Source organism: Saccostrea echinata, unplaced genomic scaffold (genome assembly GCF_033153115.1).
Source record: "Saccostrea echinata isolate AGI-Se365-2 ecotype Australia unplaced genomic scaffold, CSIRO_AGI_Sech_v1 ptg000001l, whole genome shotgun sequence".
Classification (NCBI taxonomy): Eukaryota; Metazoa; Mollusca; class Bivalvia; order Ostreida; family Ostreidae; genus Saccostrea; species Saccostrea echinata.
In genome coordinates, this window is record NW_026889750.1 from 30,045,775 (window position 1) to 30,067,202 (window position 21,428).

Sequence of the window (21,428 nt, forward strand, 5' to 3'; positions counted from 1 at the left end):
GGGGTCATCAGGATCTATCTATTTCATTTGACTACCATTTTCACATAAAGGGAGAAAAATGAGAATAACTGCTTGACATTAGTGCTGGAAGTGTGAATATACTATGGAAGTCAGGAAGCATGCCCACCACTCTTCTAAAACCCATAAAATCCTCATAGTTGCCTTTGCAGACCTGCCTACCCTATTTATTGCAGGAGTGTAATACATGTATCAATCCTCATTTTGGTGGAATGTTGACAGGCAAAAGTGTAATCCATCATGTTTCCCTATTTTGATGTTTTACTGCGATACTATCAGACTATATTGAATATCATTTAAAAAGGGGCATATGATTTTTTGACTTATTCAATTCAATTTATTGACATCACCATGTAGGCAAATGTCAAAATAAGAAAACAAATTACAAATAACAGAAAAAAAGAAGAATATTATAACATTATTACATGCAAAGAATTATAAAAAAAATTATAGAAGAATATTGTAACATAATTTTATGCAATACAATTTTACACAATTCCTTATGGTTGTATGTTCGTTTGCCCTAAAATTTGTTCGCCCTTGACGCCGTTTGCCCCAATTCTCCTTTGGCTAGAGTCCGATCGCCCTTAAACTTGTTCGCACAGGGTTCTTTCACCTTATTTATATTGCAGAAAGTTGAATAATGAACCAGTGGATTTTTTAAAATAAATTATATGTACAATGATACATAAATTGCACACGGGAGACAACAGACGTATGCATGTGGTCACACTAAATAACTCTCTTATCAAATACCCGGCAGACCAACAGAAATTTATGTCTCCATCCTTTAATTGTTTTCAAAACATAACGCAGATTGTAAAAAAAAAAAACAAAAAAAACCCCCAGATATGATCAAGCTTATATACCTTAATTTATCAGGGTATTGTGCTGGACCTGTTTGTAATATTATAATCACATGGGTTTACAAATTCTTTAATGGGATCAGTACCACAGTATTAATATATTTATATTTTTATTTATTTATATACATCATAAATAAAATAAGATTTATTATGAAATGATTTGGGCTATTATCATCATTCCTTTAAGTTACAACTCTCGATCATGAGGAAATTTCTCGTCTGTCAATTGGTTAATTTTGTACGCTGGAGTATACTTTCGAATCAAACAAATTAGGTCTACTTACCATAGTCAAATCAACAGTGATCAATATATTAAACTGTTCAACGCGTTGTTTTTTTTTTTGTTTTGGTCAAGTTAAAACAGTTAAATAAATAAAAGTATTTTGTGTATCTAAATGTTTAGTCGTATTAAATTTGAACTCTTTTTTTGGCACAAGATCGTGTAAATGTAACAAATCTTAATCAACACATAGATATCAGTAACAAGAACTAAAGAAGATCTCATACATCTGAAATTCTACCTCGAATTTCCCTCCCTTTTTTATTTTGATAAGCTAAGGCGTTCTGAAAAGTGGTCTTTTGAAATATATTTCTTACATATCACTAAAAGTATTTTACTACCAGTTTAATTCATTTGGATTATATTTTAAATGTTGAACTATATTCAGGTCTACAAGAATTAGAGGATAAAGCAATGTGAATTTGAAAAACAGATAAGAGTTATTTTTTGATCGAGTTAATGTGTGTCGACTACCCCCACCGTTCCATCAATTTCCATTTCCAGTGAAATTGGAATTTTGAAAATATTGCAAATCATCATTTTGCAAACCATTTAGTCACAATATTTTGAGGAACTTAGGCATGCCTAGGGAAAAGTCATATTCGCCACGAAGAGGCTATAGAAGGTAAATTATGTCTATGCCTGATAGAGTCGAATTTCCTCAGTTTTGCACATGGAGAAACTTGTAACAGTAAGGTAAAAATAAACTGTTAACTCTTCAAATGACATTTTTGAAGGTTAAATATAGCATGCATGTTTGATATTTTTTAAGTTATAAAAAACAGTTTTAATTTAAATATTCTACTTTCATTTCAATAACGTACAAAATGTCAAATGCAAAGTACACAACCTTTTTTTTTTGTTGATTTTGTCATTTGTAAATGGGGAAGTGCATTTCAATTATTAAAAATATTTCATATCAAGAACATATCCGTATTTAATGTATGCTGTACAGTATTTATATGTGTATTAATTAATAAAGCAGCTCATAACTTTCCAGTGAACCTTGCATATAGATTCTTTAAAATCTTTAAGAAATGAGGCACATTGCTTTGTGTTGTTTAATGTGGTGGTGCTAAAAATAACACAACTTTATTAACAATGTTACATGTGAGCATAAGTAGAGCACTGTATAAAAATAAACTTGGTTTTACTCTGAATTTAGATAGAACATTCTATCGTTAAAATGATATTGTCCTACGGACCCGGTTTAATGATAGAATTCGTTCCGTGTATTTGCAATGTTGCAAAAAAACAAGGGCGATAACTCGAACTCTGTACATTTTCTATGAACAATCCAGAGAGTTCCGAATGTCAACATGGCATGTAAATTTGAAGCGAGGAAAAATGTTGAGAAAATGAGTTGAATTTTCAAATTTATATGGATTATTTTTTAGGTTAAAAGGCATACATGTCTGCAATCTCAAAAAGGTTTGTTACAATTAATTTGGTAGTTATTTTCAGTGCAACTCCTTTTATTGGATCCACTCTGATTTGCTACATTGCAACTATATGGGACATATTCTAACTGTGGTGAGGGCTTGTCCTGAGACACATTTAGATTATTCTAACTACTCTGAATTGAATTCAAAACAGGTCCCACATGACCTAAAAGTGTTTATTCAGTTAGTTTTGCCTCTTTATCTTCCAGTGTCACATTTAAGCATAATTATACCTCGCGCAACAAGTTGTGGGGGGTATAATGTTTTTGACCCGTCCGTCAGTCAGTCAGTCCGTCAGTCCTGTTTTTTTGTCAGCGCAACTCCTCATAAACCGCTGCACAGAATTTGGTCAAACTTTGCAGATATTTAGTACACAGTGTGTAGATGTGCATATTACCAGGAAATTCAGATTCCATTATTTTTGCCCTAAGAGTTTTGCCTATTATTGAAGAAACTTTCCAGCTAGGTAATAAGGAAATCCACTGGAGTCAGCTTAAATTGTAATGAAATTTTATGTGAAATATTTTATGACCTTAAAAGACCCCATTGATTTTGAGATCAAAATATTAATGATTTAACACTAACACACACACACACAAAATCTTGGATAGTTCTCACCCCCCCCCCCCCCCCCCCCCCCCTTCAAATTGGTGCTTTGCCTTAAATAATTTCATAAGTACAGTATACATGTATAAACAAATTCATATGACTACATCATAATTTTGTTTCCATCAATTATTTAAATGTGTAAATTGTCATGTGTTAGACATGGACTTGCACTCATTAACAAATCGAAATCACTGAGGAATTTAAATAACAGTTTGTCAGCATAACTCCAGCACTGATTTTCCTAAAACTCTGTAGGTATTTCAGACATAATGTATAGATTTGTATATTACCAAGAAATTTTGATTCCAATATTTATCTAGAAACTTCAGCCCAGTTAAATTTTTAACATATAAAGATTTGAATTTCCTTATATGCAAGAAGTTTTGATGTGATGATTTTTTGCAAGTAATGCCCCTTTTTGAATTATACTGTGTATTTAAAATGCACTGTGCCATTCAATATGTGTGGCATTGTCGAGTTTTTGGGGAGCGTGGGGTATGTGAGCTTGCTCACTTTTTCTTTCATTTCTATATATATCCATATTCTGTGTTTTCCAACAACCTTGAGTTATGCATGATATCCTCAAAATCAATGAAAAAAAATGTGCCTGACTGATCCAGACTTGTTTCTAATCTGAAAGTGGTCGTAAGATGATGTATTTATTTCAACCTTTTTAGTGCCAAGGAAGTGAGGTTGAATTCCCACTATGAATGGTACTTGACGCCAATATGAAGGCTAAGTTTGGGAGTTTAAAGAATTATTGACATGTTTTTTTCCCCCATCTTATTGTATCTTTTTAGCAGGACACCAGAGAAACGCTATGACAGAAGAAAAAGGTCAAGATCACCTAGAGGATCAAGATCACCAAGAAGGTCAAGGTCATTCTCCCCGAAGTACAGAGGGAAAAAACAGTTTTCTCCAAAACACAGATCTTTAGGATTTAGCAGAGGAAGAGGAGGAGGATACAATGTGCCTTATGGAAGGTGATTTCTACAAAATATTTTTGTATAATAAATGAACTTTTTTAGTGAATTATAAAATTCCAAGAGTTTTATGTAATAATGAAGTTGAGTTTACTTGATAAAGTTAAGGATTAAGAGTCTAAATGAACAGCTCACATAAAAAAAAAAAATAAAAAGGGATATTTATGAAGTCTTCCATAAAGGAAAATTCTCCATTAACTTGATTAAAACAACAAATATGACAACATATTCAACATATTTTGCAACCTTAAATCATGGATTGTTTCATTTAATGATTATTGATGAATAAGTGTTCTTAATTTTTTTTTCTTTCACAAAACATGAAACAAACACTAGTCTTTAGATTCTGACATTCACAACTTTATTTCATAACAAATTTATTAGTTTGGGATTATATTATTTATGATAAGAAAAAAATATATAAAACGAAGAGCCTTTGCATTGTGACCCTTGTGTTTGGCAGTGTTACGGTACCATGTCACAGTGACATTGATAGATAAGGCATAGAGTAAAATATGGTTACAGAAAATACACTTATAATGAATTCACTTTTATAGTGAAGTGATTCTTATTTCCTGTACATTTTAAAATATATCATAAGCTTAACAGATATAATGAAATTTGTTTATAATGAATCAGAATTGTTTGTTCCCGCACCTCTCTATAAATACATAGTTTTACTCAATTTACTTTTCTGAAATGTATATTTTCTTTGTTGAAAATATGATTTTTACACTTTTTGAGATTAACAGTACAGTACATATGTACATTATACAAATACTTATATAGTTTATCCTCTCTCGAAATTTTTTTTTTTTTTTTTTTTTTTTTTTTTTTTACAACAGAAAACCTTCATTTGAAAAACGTGACAGATCTCCATATAGAAGAGATTCAGGCCATCGTTATTCTAGATCTCACTCACCATCACCAAAGAAAAGGTCTCGTTCCCGCTCACCAAGGAGAAAGTCCCCTGAAGTATCTGGGAGGGGATTGCGACCAATAAGCTTGTAAGTAAAGATGTATCCATGGTTGTTTAATTATGTAAAATTTGATATAATGATACTGCAATGAAATGGGGAATATCTAAAATGAAGTCCTTAAAGAATGAGTTAGACTCTAGTAATATCTTGTTTAACAATATAAAAAGAAGATACATGTAAATGTTGTAAGAAAAATTTATATTACAATTTCCAATCTGTATATTACATGTAATATGGATTTTGCAGAATTTCAAGTATAGTATTTAAAAAGAACTTGCAACATGTCAAATATATGGACAGGATGATGTTTCTGCATTCTCAATATGAAATCAGTTGTCTTTGACAAATATTCTCTACAAGATATATTGTTGTCTTTGTGCAGGGATGAAAAGAGGAGAGATTCATTTAATGTAGGATTAGCATCACTGGGACATCCTGAGACATCAACCTTTCCTGTTTCCCTTGAGGACCCCTTCAGTAAACCTTCATCCTCTCTGGGTGTTGGGGGATTTAAATCCTATCGGGATCTGTCACCTGACAACTCTCTCTCAGCACTGCCCCCTGGTGTCATTGGAACAGTGACAGTAGCTCCCCCTAGTTCCAGGAGGCCACTTTTATCTGAGAGATTCGAAAGTATTGACTCAGACTTTGTAGGACCAATCAGAATTGATGAAAACATCACCATAGGGATTCATCGCACTGGCCCTAATCTACGCAATACTTCAAATAAGCCTGTTGTTAGGAATATTGATATGTATAATTTTGTTATGTTACGTAGGAGAGATGAAGGAAAGAAGCCTATATTTGATCGAGAGGAAATTAAAATTTTTGGCCTAGATAATATTTTAGATGAGCAGATTTATGATGAGAAGAGAACTATAAGTGTAGTTCCATCCGATGATCACAAGAAATCCATCCGTTCAGGCAGCAGGTACTCCCCAGATAGGTAAGATTTATAGTCTCTGGGCGTTAAACCCAGGTCCTTTTTCTACCTTTGATGATATTAATGTATTCAAATTAAAAATCAAACAAATTTTGAATTTTTATACATGTATGTATTGAGCAAATTAGTTCATAACAGAATTATTGGTGTGATACATTTATCCTTTATATATGTACTTGTTCAAATATATACATGTATTTACTTTAAGACATGGTTTGCAAGGGATTGTCTTAATTTTACTGGAATTCTCTATACCATTAACTTATTGATTTGTAAGTGACAAATTATGGGTGCTTATGAGTAGGAATTTGATATGAATGTGCATGATTAAGTGTAACCTTCAGTTGAAATAAAACAAGTAATTATGATATTAGACAGGACACAAGAACTGTGCGATCTGCAGACCGATCCAGAGAACCCAAAGTCAGGTAAATAAAGAGAGTATTAATCATAGTGTCAGAATTCAGGATAGCTTCCGAATAATATGTAGACACCTGGGCTTATATGGAAGACTTATATAATTATTTGACATGGTTATTTTTTAAATATGAAGGACCAGTCACTCATTATAAATTGAATTAAAGAAATTAAAGTGAATTGTCCTCCAACAGGTTGAATCCTAAGCCTGATCCTCGGTATGAGAAAATCTTCCAGGAATCAGAGGCATATGATAGTAAAAGCATTAATCCAAATGACTTACGGCATAATCTGATGAAACGGAAACATGATGATGAGGATTCTTTTGATGCAAGGTAGATCAGAGTCTTGTGAATGTTTGAGGCAACTTTATCGAAAGGAAATTGTGAATAAATTGATGACTCACATGTTATCCAATATATTCAGATATGGCTGTTGCACAATGATTTTAGCATGAGGATTTTTTAAAATACTAAACATGACTTCAATGAATTAGAAAAAAAAGCAAAATTAATCATAATTTGAAAAAGTAAACATAAAATCAGTTTTAGAACTTGGTAAACAGTCGTTGTGTCTGATTGCAGGAGGAAGCTGGAAGATAGGAGGAAAGGCTCAGGACGGGATCACTCGGACAGAGATAGGAAGAGATCACTAGGTAATGTTACTGTATATAACCTAGTAAAAAAAAAACAAGTATGTCATTAAAATTAATAATAAATTCCATGTTATTAAAACTCAGGATGATTCAGTAAATGACCATAAAGGAAAAAGTAAAAGGATGATTGTTAGAGAGGATTATTCTCTTTTCATAGTAACAATATGTGATAGTCATAAGGAGAAATATGTACAGATATTGCTGTAGCAATGTATTCTTGTTACAGATGAAAGGTTAGGAAAGAAGTCTGATTCTGAGGAACTGCCAGATTTTAAAAACAGACCAGGTAAGTCGAATTTTCCAGTTATGTTTGGCAGGCTCACTGAAGATCACTAACTTTTCATGACACCTTATTTTTGAGTGATCGTTGTTTGGTATTTAAAAGCAAAATAAAATTTTCACGAAGTTTGGTTATTGCTCTATATAATCTTAAATAATAGAGTTGTAAGTAAGAATGAAAATTTCGAGACTAGACGGTCTCGCGTAATTACATGAAAATAAAGTTCTCACGAATAAAAAGTGATTTACAGTATTTTGTCTCCCTCAATAGGGTGATGAGATACTGGTTTCATCAAGGGGGCCCATTTATTTGTATTTATCTCCATTATGTGACTTTGTAGTCCTTGACTGGAACCATATAAGTATCATCTTTAATCATGTGCTTGATATGAAGATGTATGATGATCTAGGTCTAGGTATCTCCAGTGTCCAAGCCAAGTGATTTTAATGCAACACTTGCTGGGAAGAAATCTGTTAAATGTGATTTTGTCTTTAAACTAAAAGGAGGTGTATCAGTTTTTGATTCAATGCCATGAGAACAAGTTCAAGACACTGTAATATAGTATGTTGAAATTGAATTGTGATGTTTGAAATGAGAAGCTTGATATTTTTGCCATGACTTAAGGACATACGCAACGTACCTTACCTACTGATAATTTTTCAAGATAATCTTAATTTAAGATTATATTGCCATCAGATGTTCGTAGACAAAAAATGAGCATGCATTATTAGGGGTTTTGAAAAGATACCAATTGATGAAATTTTTTGTACAATTCAAAAAAAAAAATATACAAAAATTACTTAACATATATTCTAGATGTTTTGTTTATGCAAACTTGTTTTAGAAGAAGTGTACAACTGCATATATAGACAATAAAATGTGGAACACAGTTCCTTTAAGTATTGGAACTCTTCAACTCCAGGGAAAAAGACAATGAAGTTCAAACTACGTTGCGTATGTCCTTAAATGTATCATAATCTACACTGAGATAACCATGTTTAACTAAAGACTAAAGTGTTTTTTTATATGCATGTCTTTTGAGGGACATATTATGGTATGAAGCTGTCTGTCATATGTCTATCTGTCTTTGACTGGCTTTATACCCATAAGACTGTGTTACTTTGAGTTATTTTGTAACATAAATTGCTTATTACCATCTTGGACATCCTGGATATTATTTATTTTAGGGAAGTATAAATTTGAAGCATGGAAGGAAAATCCTGAAATGATACCCAAGAATCCAATGTATTTTGAGGTAAGTAAGATTTTAAAAATCATTGCCTGACACCAGGGGGTCAAAATGATAAGTATCAGTATTATGATTATCAAAAATTTCATTTGAAATCTTTTCAAGTGGCAGGTGTTTCTCAATATTAATTGAATGAACAGGTTTGAAATGCTGTGATTGTACTATACCATCTTTATAATTGTTCCATCTGGCTCTCACAAAATAAATGTACAGTGTACTTATATTGTTGCTTCAAATTAAATGCAAGTTTGTCTGAAACTCACAAAATAACATTGATTTTGTATTTCAGCATGATAACAGAGAAGGAGATTCTGGTTCAAGAGGAAGATTTAATAACTCTCGGGGATTTCGAGGACGATTTCGGAGGCCCTTCAGAGGAGGGTACCGAGGACGGGGGTTTAGAGGCAGATTCAGGGGGCGTGGCTACAGTAATTACAGACCAACTTCTAATGACTATTCCTCTGAAAGGGAGGGAGATGATGACTATGACAAAAAATATGATTCATATTATAAATCAGGTACAAGTCTGTGTCATTTTATTCTCTGTAAAAGGTTTATGATAAAGTATCAAGCCCTACATTTTACTGACATCTTAATTTCTGTAAATTGCAATTTGTTAGTGGGAAAGCTACCAGTCCTATGACATTTATAGGGTTAGATATTATTTATTGAGATCTAACAGAAATGGAAAAAATATTAAAAGTTAAATTTACCTTTGTAAATGCTGTTTCCTATCATTTCTTCACATTTATTTCAAATCAGCATATTTCTATGAAATGTTAAAACTTGTATTTCAATTATGTCATGAGGGTTTAAAATACATTTGGAGTGTTCCTTTTGACACAATGAAAATCTTGATTCATTATTTTATTTATTCACTGTATGTGTATGTTACTTGATTTTATGTTAGGGCTCATTTATAACATTAAAGAAAGTCCTGTATCAGAGTACAGCTGTACATGTTCTTTTATATGATCCCTGTAATTTTTAATTCTTGTAGATAAACGTTCACGTGACTACTCTGCAGAGGGAGATGACAATTACAACAAAAAATATGGATTTCATTATAAATCAGGTACCAAGAGTTTTAAGTATTTCATATGACTCTACTCTCTTACTTTTAAATGAATTTTTTCCCCCAAAAATTGTCAGATTTCATGCAGTATAATATGTATACAAGGTAGAAAGTTCTCACTTGATATAGACAAAAGACATTGAAAAAATATGCATAATGATAACAAATTGTTTTGATTTTAGCTTAAATCACATTGATATTATTGTAAAATTTGTAGATAAACGTTCACGAGATTTAGACACCTGGAAACACGACTTGTATGACGCCATAGAAAAGGAAGAGAAGGAGGATATTAAAACAGAGGACAAGTCACATGATGATAACAAACCGACCAGTACCACGACCACATAGAAATAACAATACTACCACATACACAATCAGTACTATAATATCACACAAGTACCACTACCACATAGAAACAACACTACCACATACACAATCAGTAACATAATACCACACAAGTACCACTACCACTTAGAAACAATACTACCACATACACAATCAGTACCATAATACCACACAAGTACCACTACCACATAGAAACAACACTACCACATACACAATCAGTAACATAATACCACACAAGTACCACTAGCACTTAGAAACAACACTTCCACATAAACAATCAGTACCGTAATACCGCACAAGTACCACTACCACCTAGAAAACAACACTACCACATAAACAATCAGTACCCCACAAGTACCACTACCACCTAGAAAACAACACTACCACATAAACAATCAGTACCCCACAAGTACCACTACCACATAGAAACAATACTACCACATAAACAATCAGTACCCCACAAGTACCACTACCACATAGAAACAACACTACCACATAAACAATCAGTACCCCACAAGTACCACTACCACCTAGAAAACAACACTACCACATAAACAATCAGTACCCCACAAGTACCACTACCACATAGAAACAACACTACCACATAAACAATCAGTACCCCACAAGTACCACTACCACATAGAAACAATACTACCACATAAACAATCAGTACCCAACAAGTACCACTACCACATAGAAACAATACTACCACATAAACAATCAGTACCCCACAAGTACCACTACCACATAGAAACAATACTACCACATAAACAATCAGTACCCCACAAGTACCACTACCACATAGAAACAATACTACCACATAAACAATCAGTACCATAATACCACACAAGCACCACTACCATATAGAAACAACACTACCATATAAACAATCAGTACCATTATGCAACTTAAGTACCACTACCACATAGAAACAACACTACCACATAAACAATCAGTACCCCACAAGTACCACTATCACATAGAAACAACACTACCACATAAACAATCAGTACCATTATTCCACACAAGTACCACTACCACATAGAATCAATACTACCACATAAACAATCAGTACCATAATACCACACAAGCACCACTACCATATAGAAACAACACTACCACATAAACAATCAGTACCATTATGCAACTTAAGTACCACTACCACATAGAAACAATACTACCACATAAACAATCAGTACCATAATACCACACAAGCACCACTACCATATAGAAACAACACTACCATATAAACAATCAGTACCATTATGCAACTTAAGTACCAATACCACATAGAAACAATACTACCACATAAACAATCAGTACCCCACAAGTACCACTATCACATAGAAACAACACTACCACATAAACAATCAGTACCATAATACCACACAAGTACCACTACCACATAGAAACAATACTACCACATAAACAATCAGTACCATAATACCACACAAGTACCACTACCACATAGAAACAATACTACTATATAAACAATCAGTACCCCACAAGTACCACTACCACATAGAAACAATACTACCATATAAACAATCAGTACCATTATGCAACTTAAGTACCACTACCACATAGAAACAATACTACGACATAAACAATCAGTACCATAATACCACACAAGCACCACTACCATATAGAAACAACACTACCACAAAAACAATCAGTACCATTTTGCACCTTAAGTACCAATACCACATAGAAATATCAACACCACATAAACAGCCATTACTGATATTCCACTCAAGTACCACTACCACAGAGAAGCCTTATACATTATAAACAATCAGTGCTGTTATCTATATCATACTAGTACCAGTACCACATAGAAACATTAATACCACATTAACAATCTGTACCATTCTACACAACTGACACTACCTAACAGATGAAACATTTCTGCTTCCACACAAACAACGTCCGCATAAATACCACTACCATCTAGAGGCTACAGCTTTAATATTAAGAAAGATAGCAACTCCAAAACCATTTAAAAATGGTACAAGTACTTGCTTTAGCTGGAAGTATCCATCATTATCATCAGATCATTTGCCAAAGAACAACAAAGATTTCACTGAGACTTCCGTTTGAGTCTCCCTAGATTCCATCGTGTGTTCTCAACATTTCCATACACAGTCTGACAGAAGATGATCGAAGTACTTTTGAATTGGTCATTGTATCCCTACAACATGTTGTGTCTATATGTTTCAGTCTGTGTAGTTTGTTTGTGATGAAATTGCATGAAACTTGTTGATTGTCCATATTTATCATGCAGTTGTAAATGAAAAAAAGAGATACAAGTTGTCAACATGTTTATTGTTCACATAATTTTTGTGTACAATGTAGATAAGTATTTTTACACTGATTTTTTTTTTAAATGTATGTATGAATTTGATTGGACTGTAGAGTAATTAGAGATGAGCGAGTTTTATCCTGCTGATGGTTTTACAGAAGTGTACCAGAATCAAAAGTGTTCAAGGTAGGGAAATTTCTTTTCTGTTTGTAATTTCTAGCTATTTAACAATGGAAACCTGTACAATATATTTGTAATCATGTGAGGTATAAATGAATAAAGCTAAAATTCATAGCATTTTGTTTTGTTTTATACTGTCAAAAAATATACAATTTATATACAATTTATACTTGTATAACTTTTAAGCTTGCCTATGACAGTTTGAATTATGGCAACACCAGTAATGTAACCTTAATTATACTTTTAGAGGCTGGGTAAAGTTTTAAGAGTAGAATGACGCATATTCAATATTGCTCATTTTTTAAATGAATGCAATTTCTACAGGTAAATAAGGTGTGTTTGTGAAACACTGATGCCTGGTATGGCAGTTCAATTAAGGTCATTGTGGTCTAAAGTGAGATCTTGTCACAAGGAATATACATTTGAAATATGAAAGTCCTAACACCAACTATTCAGAAGTTATGGCAGAGGTTAAAGTTTTAAAAAGTAGGTCGAGCTCCATAGTTGAAGTCACAAGGTTAGAAGTACTGGTATCCACAGAAAGGTCATTAGGAATACAGTGAAATATAAAAGCCCTAATAGCAACAATTGTTCAAAAGTTATGGCCAAGATTGAAGTGTGGTTTAAGTTTTTCAAAAGTAGGTCGGACTCCAAGGTCATAAGGTCAAAAGACAAAGGTGTTGGTACTAAGAAAGGTCTCGCAAAAGGAATACATATGTGAAATATGAAAGCCCTAGCACCTCAACCGTTCAAAAGCCATGGTCAAGGTTTGTTTGGTTAACGTTTTTTTTTTTTTCAAAAGCAGGTCAAATTCATGAGGCAAAAATTTTGGTTCTCAAAGGCAGGTTTTGTCACCAGCAATATACACGTGAAACATAAAAGTATGGCACGCCAATTTCACAAAAATTAGCGAAACTTAGTTTCACAGTTGATAAACTAGGTTTATCGACTGTAAACTATAGTTTACAAACTGTGAACTATAGTTAACGATTCGTTAACTATAGTTTTCATCTGTAAAACTATATTTAACGGTTGTTAACTATAGTTTACGAATGCTAATCTAAGTTTATCTGTCTGTAATTAAACGTTAACAATAGATTTTGTTGATAAACATAGATTCACATCTGTAAACTATAATTTACAATCGTGAACTATAGTTAAGAGTTGTTAATCATAGTTTCACAAATCGTGAAACTATATTTATCAGATAAACTATGTTTTACATTCGTTAACAACAGATTTCGGTTGTAAACTATAGTTAACTGTCATTTATACTCACAAACTATATTTAACAGACGTAAACTATACTTATCGATCGTAAACTATAGTTTTGAGAGCTAAACTATGATTCACATTTGTCAATCATAGTTTATCGTAATAAACTATAATTCACACTCGTAAACTATAGTTAAGAGTTGTTAAATATAGTTTATGAATCTAAACACCTGTTAACTGTTAACGATAGTTTTCAATTCGAAATTTCGCGGCACCAATCGCGAGAAGCAATAATGGGGTAATGGGGTATATGTCTCTGGTTTTATCAGTACGGAGAATATTAAGGACACGTGTTGGGCATTATCTAAAGCAAAGACCGAGTTATATATAATCAATATTACTTTCTCTATTTAAACAGGATTAATTGTATTTGTTTTAAAATGTCGTGTATATATACATTTCCAATGGGGACATTTTTAGAAATATGATAAAATTTAAATTTTTTAAAGGCAGAATATTACGAGATTTTTGCTCAAGCAGAGGAGGGTGAAGCGAGTTTTACAATGTGCCAAGCATTTTCCCGCCACATCTCATCACCAAAACAAAGAAACTGAAAGAGAGGAAATGCAGTGGCGGATATAGATAGGGATGTGGGGGTTTCAACGTCCTCCTTTGAATTTAAGAGAGAGAGAGAATGAGAGAGAAGTCTCAAATATTTGTTGTGTTTGTTCCGTGAAAGGCCACTTTTATTTATGTATGAAGAAAATTCGGTTGTTGAAAAATAAATTCCGCGCTGCAATGTTACATGTACTGTGTTATGTCTTTATTTACAGATGAATATAAGATATACATGTATTTTATTAATGACAGATCACGCATTTCGGTCTCTATTTTTCTCTTTTAAATAAAAAAAATAAAATTTTAATAATTTTCCAGTCATTTTTCTTTTTATTTCCAACTAGATTTGCTTTAAAATAATAGAACATTTACTTATAACGTCAAGAAATATACATGCATATATATTTAACAACAATTGTCGTTACATAGCAAAATCTTATAATGATGTAACTAGGATTAGCCGATCTATAATTTACAAAAAACAAAAAAAAAAAAAAAAACAAACTATTGTTAACTATAGTTTTGATCGTAAACTATGGTTTAGAGTCGTGAAATCTAGTTTCACAGAAAATTGTGCATCTCCGATACAAAATAAGAGATTCTGTTCCTAAACTGTGTTTCTCAAGTGTAAAACTATGTTTATCGCATTTTTGTGAATTTGGCGCTTTGTATGTCTGTAAAGTATACTTTACAAAGCCTAAACTATAATTTACATTTGTTAAGTAGAGTTTAGAGTTGTAAATCATAGTTTACAAATCGTGAAACTATATTTATCAGATAAACTATATTTTGCATTAGCAAATGATTGTTTTCCGTGTTAATTATAGTTTACGCTTGTGAAACATAGATTATCGTGTAAACTATAGTTTACATATGTGAAATATAGATTATCGTCGTTAACTATAGTTAACGGGCTGTAAACTATAGTTTACAGTCGATAAACCTAGTTTATCAACTGTGAAACTATGATTAGCTCATTTTTGTGAATTTGGCGTGCCATATAAAAGCCCTAACCAACCGTTCAAAAGTTGCGAACGAACAGACAGAAAGACGAACATACGAAAAACCATATGCCCTTGAATCTCCGATTACGGAAACATTATACATATATTACATGACTTCGAGGGCAACATACCAGAATATTTGCCCCCGAGGTGACAGGAAAGCCCTGGAGTGTTATGTCGCCCTCTGCCTCCGAGGGGCAAATATTCTGGTATTGTTGCCCGAGAAGTCATGTAATATATGATATATAACATTTTTAAAAAAACAAAATCGGACATATTTATTGACGACTATATGTGGACCTGTGTAAATATCTAGTCTGGTTCCCGCCCCCGCCACTCCGTTTTCACTTCGTTTTGGGGTCCCAGACTAGTAAATATCTAGAAAAAAAACATGCAAATTATTTTTTTAAATACATTTAGCTGATTGGTTACTAATAGTTTTGATAATAATGCTATGGAATATTAACACTATTGTTGTTAAAATGATAACGGGGATGGCTGAAAGTTATTGTTGCCCGAGAAGTCATGTAATATATGGTATATAACATTTTTAAAAAATCAAAATCGGACATATATTTATTGACGACTATATGTGGACCTGTGTAAATATCTAGAAAAAGACATGCAAATTATTTTTTTAAATACATTTAGCTGATTGGTTACTAATAGTTTTGATAATAATGCTATGGAATATTAACACTATTGTTGTTAAAATGATAAAGGGGATGGCTGAAAGTTATGAAGGCCAATTTCTCTTCCTTTATAAATAATTCCGAAATATTCCGTCTTGTTTCATTGCAGAATGTTTTCAGCACGCTGACATTTGTGTTTATAAATTTTGTTGTATTTACGGAAATTTCTCCTCAATCAAACTATCTAGTTCCTTTGAATTTTAATGAACATAAAAAAACGCAGACGTTGTCCAGACATTTTCATTTTCGCGGAACTGTTTACGTTTGCTTAGCAACTGCCTCTGTGAATTTCGAACCCGACTTAATTAATATGCAGAATGACTGCACGCGAGGGAATATAACGGTGTTCGGGAGGGCAATATAACTGTTTCCGGTGTAATATAACTATATCCGGCGTGATTCAGCAGTTTTTCAGGGCATATGGATAAAAATGTCATATTTGTGATAATATGTTGACGGTGCGACCGTTAGAGCGAGCGCAGATACCTTTCAGTTTTAATTTAGATCTGGCTCGTCAAACTGCACGTGATATTTGCTACGTCTAGACTCTGACGTCATATGACGTCGTATGTTTGCTGCATTATCAAAACGAAGTCTGAACAGTGCTAACTAAATGCAAATATTTTAAAATATTTTATTGGCACAAACACAATTACAGTAATTGGTAAAGGCCCATACAGAACACATTAATAAGTATAATAATACAGTAGAACACAACTAGAATACAAACAATTGGTGTAGCAAATAATGTAGTGTACTCATCAGATACTAGGTGATTCATAACAATGTAGTTACTCATTTATAGCTAGAATATTCTTTCTAATATCAGATATTTGACATAAAAATGAAGATAATATTTTAAGAACCCTTTTACACCTGGTTTTCATCAATGATTTTCACAAATTGTCATTATTATGGATTGTTTGGTTGAAATTAGGGAAAGTAGATAATTTTGTTTTGAATATTTTTCTCTGTGCTTCATATTTCGGACAGAGCAAAATGAAATGTTTTTCATCCTCAATATCAAGGTTTTGACAAACTTTACACAACCTATCATTTTTATTAATTTCAACATATCTACCTTTTTCAATTTCTAAATTATGTGCACTTAACCTAATTTTTGCTAAAAATGATCTATCATGCAGTGACTCTAGTTTATCAACATAATGTGCACGTTTATTATTAAAACAGAAGTTTCGATAGAATGATAGTTTTGAGGAGTTCATAATACTTGCATTTTGTTCTTGTAATATTTGATCATGAATACGTTGCTTAACAATGCTAAGCACTGGTTTCAATGACATATTAAAATTTGTTAAATAAGAAAACCCTAAGTTATTAAGACAAGTCCTTAAATACATAGACCATGTGTTATTTTCTTTAGTTTTGATAAAAATATCATGTGCCAATGTATGTTCAAATGAAATTAAATGATCAAGGTATTTGATAGCAAACATAATAATTTTTGATCTGACTGGGAGTCTTCCGAGTTCAGAATAGCAAACATTATTTGAAGTTTTGCAATGAACTCCTAAAATTTCTTTCAAAAATTTAATATGAAACTTTTCATAAGATGCCGAGCCTGAATTTTTTATGACCGACTCAATACCCCAAACTTCGCTTCCGTATAGCAAAATGGGAATTACCATGGTATCAAACAATTTTTCAAGTAATCGACAGGAATTATGTATTCCAAGGGTTTTCTTTATCTTGAATAAAGCTTTTCTGGCTTTATCTACCAACTGAGCTGCAGCAAGGTTAAATTTGCCATTACATTTAAGATTTATACCAAGATAGCAATATTTGTCAACAGTTTCAATACAGATACCATTTATAGTAAAATGGTTTAAAAAAGTTTTACCATTAGAATTAAATACTATAATTTTTGATTTGGACGTGTTAATCTGTAGCTTCCAATTAACACAATAATTTTCAAGAATATTCAGGCTACATTGTAGACCATCAGGACTACTTGACAACAAAACTAAGTCATCTGCATATAATAAGCAGTGTATTTTTGTATCTTTTACTAATATTGGATCAGAGTTAATACTGTTCAATTCATCAACAATTTTGTTTATGAAAATGTTAAAAAGCAAGGGACTTAGTACATCACCTTGTTTGACACCTCTTTCAGATATAAATAGTTCACTTAACCCCTCATTAAACTTTATTTTGTTCATGGTGTTCGCATACATAGAATAGATCACATTGAAAATTTTCTTTGGAACACCATTTGTTAGAAGTATGTAAAATAATCCTATTCTCCAAATCGTATCAAATGCTTTTTTCAGATCAATGAATGCTGCATAAACTTTTTTCTTTTTGAGTTTGTAGTGGTCAATTATTGATTTTATAGAAAATATATGGTCAGCTGTTCTGCTGTGTTCCATAAAGCCAATTTGATTTTTGCTAATCTGATTATTATCTAGAGTAAATTTGGTTAATCTCAAATGTATGATCTTATTGAATACTTTCCCCAAGTTTGAGCTTATTGATAATCCTCTATAGTTGTTTGGATCAGATTTACTACCTGTCTTATGCAGTGGGACGATAAATGTTTCATTCCATATTTTAGGAAACTCCCCCTTTTTAAATACAAAGTTAAAAAGTTTAGTAAGTGACTCGAGCAAAGTATGTGTACTATTTTTTATCATTTCATTTGAAATTAAATCAATAGCTGGGGATTTACCATTCTTCAGGGATTTAATGGCTTTTTGTATTTCGCTAGATGTGATTGCACTATTCAGTACATTTGTGTCAAAAAATGACTCTTGTTTTTTCTTTAGCTCTTCAAATTTGTCAATAATTTCCCTTTGAAATGAATTAAAATTTGAATTATCTAAAGATAATTTTTTAAAATGATCCTTAAACTTATCATGGGGTAATACATCATCAATTGGGCACTTTGATGAACAATCAAGTTTGTTAATTAATTTCCAAAATGATTTAGGATTGGAATCAATAGAGTTTTCTAGTTCATTACAAATCATTTTTTTGCATTGTTTCTGCTCGTATTTACATCGACGTCTGAAACGAGAACGAAATGAATAAAATGCTTTTCTGTATTCAGCATTAAAAGGGAATTTGTTAACTAATTTTTCATAGTTTTTAACTGAAGTTCTTAGTTCTTCACATGAGTCTGAAAACCATGGTTTTTTGTTATGTTTCTTTTTAAATTTTCTACAATGTATTTGTTTATTACTCCTTTTGACAAATTTGGCTGACATGTGGGCTGTTTCAATTAAAATTGAGTTAATTTCATCAACCATATTATAAACATTATTAAAATCTTTCTTCATGAAATTGGTAATTTTACTTTTTATAGTTTCACTTTGAGTGTTAGACTTGAACAACTTAATGGCTTGATCAGTCCAAATGAATTTGCCTGGTAAAGGAGCAAGTTTTGATGAAGGAGTGGTACACTCTGTGTTACACTTAGAAATTAAACCACATACAATAGGACAATGATTTGACAAAGCAGTAAAATCCTCTACTTGAAAAAATCCTATACATTGTAAAAGTTCATTTGATACAATGGTATAATCTACAAGGCTACACCCATTATAAGTAAAACATGTTGGTCTACCAAATAAATCACATGTAGTTCGACCATTCAGGATTCTTAGACCTGCTTCTTTACAAACATTTAAAAGATGTTTACCACTATTATTTATTCTTTTGCTATCTAGATTATTTCTAGGCAAATTTATATCATGTTTATAAAAAACATCATCATTATTTGAATGATTAAATTCATCATGTAAAACAAAATCAGGCATAGTATTGGTGTATGCATTAAAATCACCTTGAATTATTATATCCCCAACTTTGCTAAATTTAACTATGTCCTCTAGCAGGACTGAATAAAATGTTTCAATATTATCTACAGTACAAGATGTACTTTCAGGGGATAGGTAAATAATAGCTACATAAATATCTCTTGGCAGACCAAAAAACTGTTGCTCAAGCTTTATCCAACACATATCTGGATTATTTGATTTTACATTTGTAATACCTTTGGAAATGGAGCTTTTGGCATAAATGCTTACCCCACCAGAATTTCTCCAGGCTTTTTTTGTTTTTTTTTCTTGTTTTAGCAACAATTAAGTCAAATCCTGGCAGGTCATTGCACTTATCATCATTTTCTAACCAGGTTTCAACTAAACCAAGGATATGAAAGTTTGAAATTATTTGCAAAAAATTACTATCATTTTGTTTGCAATTAGAAAATCCTTCAATATTCCACATTGCTAACTGGAGGAGTGATGATTTGTCAAATTTTTTTGATATTTTGGAAGGGGACATAACTTCAGAAAAATAGAAATTGGTTGTTTTGAATGTTGGGAATATATGACTAATTGACATGAAAAGAAAGGTGACATAAATTTTGTCTACACAAGTATCATATAGATACAATATCATGACATTTCAAATTGAGCAGTATAATTGCATATACAAGTATCATGTAGGTATACATACAAATGACATTTCAGATTAGAAGTATTGTAAACATAATAATAACTAGATGCGATCTCGTTGCGAGCAACGAGTGGGTCTTCCGTCCGATTTTTGATAAGATGAGATACGAATTTGACTGAGATTTTCGTTCATAAATATATAAATAGTGAAAACGTACAATTTGCTTCAGTTATGTTTAACAAAATTTTGATCATTATGACACCTAAAAACGCAATGTTTGATGTAGATTTTAAAATATTTACAGTAGCAGATCGTGAAGATGAACATTACTGTAAAAGGGTTAAAGACTTTTGGCCCCTCTGAGCCCCTAATTCGAGGGGTCAGCTCCTTTCTCTTAAAATTACATGAAAGGTCTAGTAGTTCTCAAGACTTTTTGTTCAACAACTATTCAGAAGTTTCGTTTCGTTTTCGAGATATGTGGACTTGAAATATTTAGGGGCCGTCCCTTAAAGTCCTTATAGGGGCTGTTTAGGAAAAATTCAAAGGATGCACATTGTTGAGAACATCATTCTAAACAACTTTTGTTCAATATTGCTTTTCAAAATATTCCCTTCTTTCGAGATATAAAGCATCAAAGATTAAGCATTCTGGCCCCTTATGGTCCCTAATTACGTAATATTTGAAGAAAACCTTAAGATATATAGTTGCAGATTGTGAAGATGAACATTTTTGCTTCAATAATTAATATCAAAATATTTAACGTTAAAGAGTTAAAGATGAAAGACTTTTGGCCCCTCTGAACCACTAATTTGAGGGGTCAGCCCCTTTTTCTTGATATCACATGAAAGGT

The 21,428-nt window shown here is 32.1% G+C and overlaps 1 protein-coding gene across 1 annotated transcript; it reads left to right on the forward strand.

Moving 5' to 3' along the window:
* The first annotated feature begins 1,662 nt into the window (after positions 1-1,662).
* LOC133177181 (serine/arginine repetitive matrix protein 1-like) lies at positions 1,663-10,471 on the forward strand. Its single transcript, XM_061312297.1, has 12 exons — positions 1,663-1,789; positions 4,019-4,198; positions 5,044-5,205; positions 5,561-6,124; positions 6,496-6,549; positions 6,733-6,873; positions 7,123-7,193; positions 7,420-7,479; positions 8,661-8,728; positions 9,012-9,240; positions 9,723-9,797; positions 10,015-10,471. The coding sequence occupies exons 1-12, from the start codon at positions 1,746-1,748 to the stop codon at positions 10,146-10,148; spliced, it is 1,782 nt and encodes a 593-aa protein (XP_061168281.1). The 5' UTR covers positions 1,663-1,745; the 3' UTR covers positions 10,149-10,471.
* Positions 10,472-21,428: the final 10,957 nt, after the last annotated feature.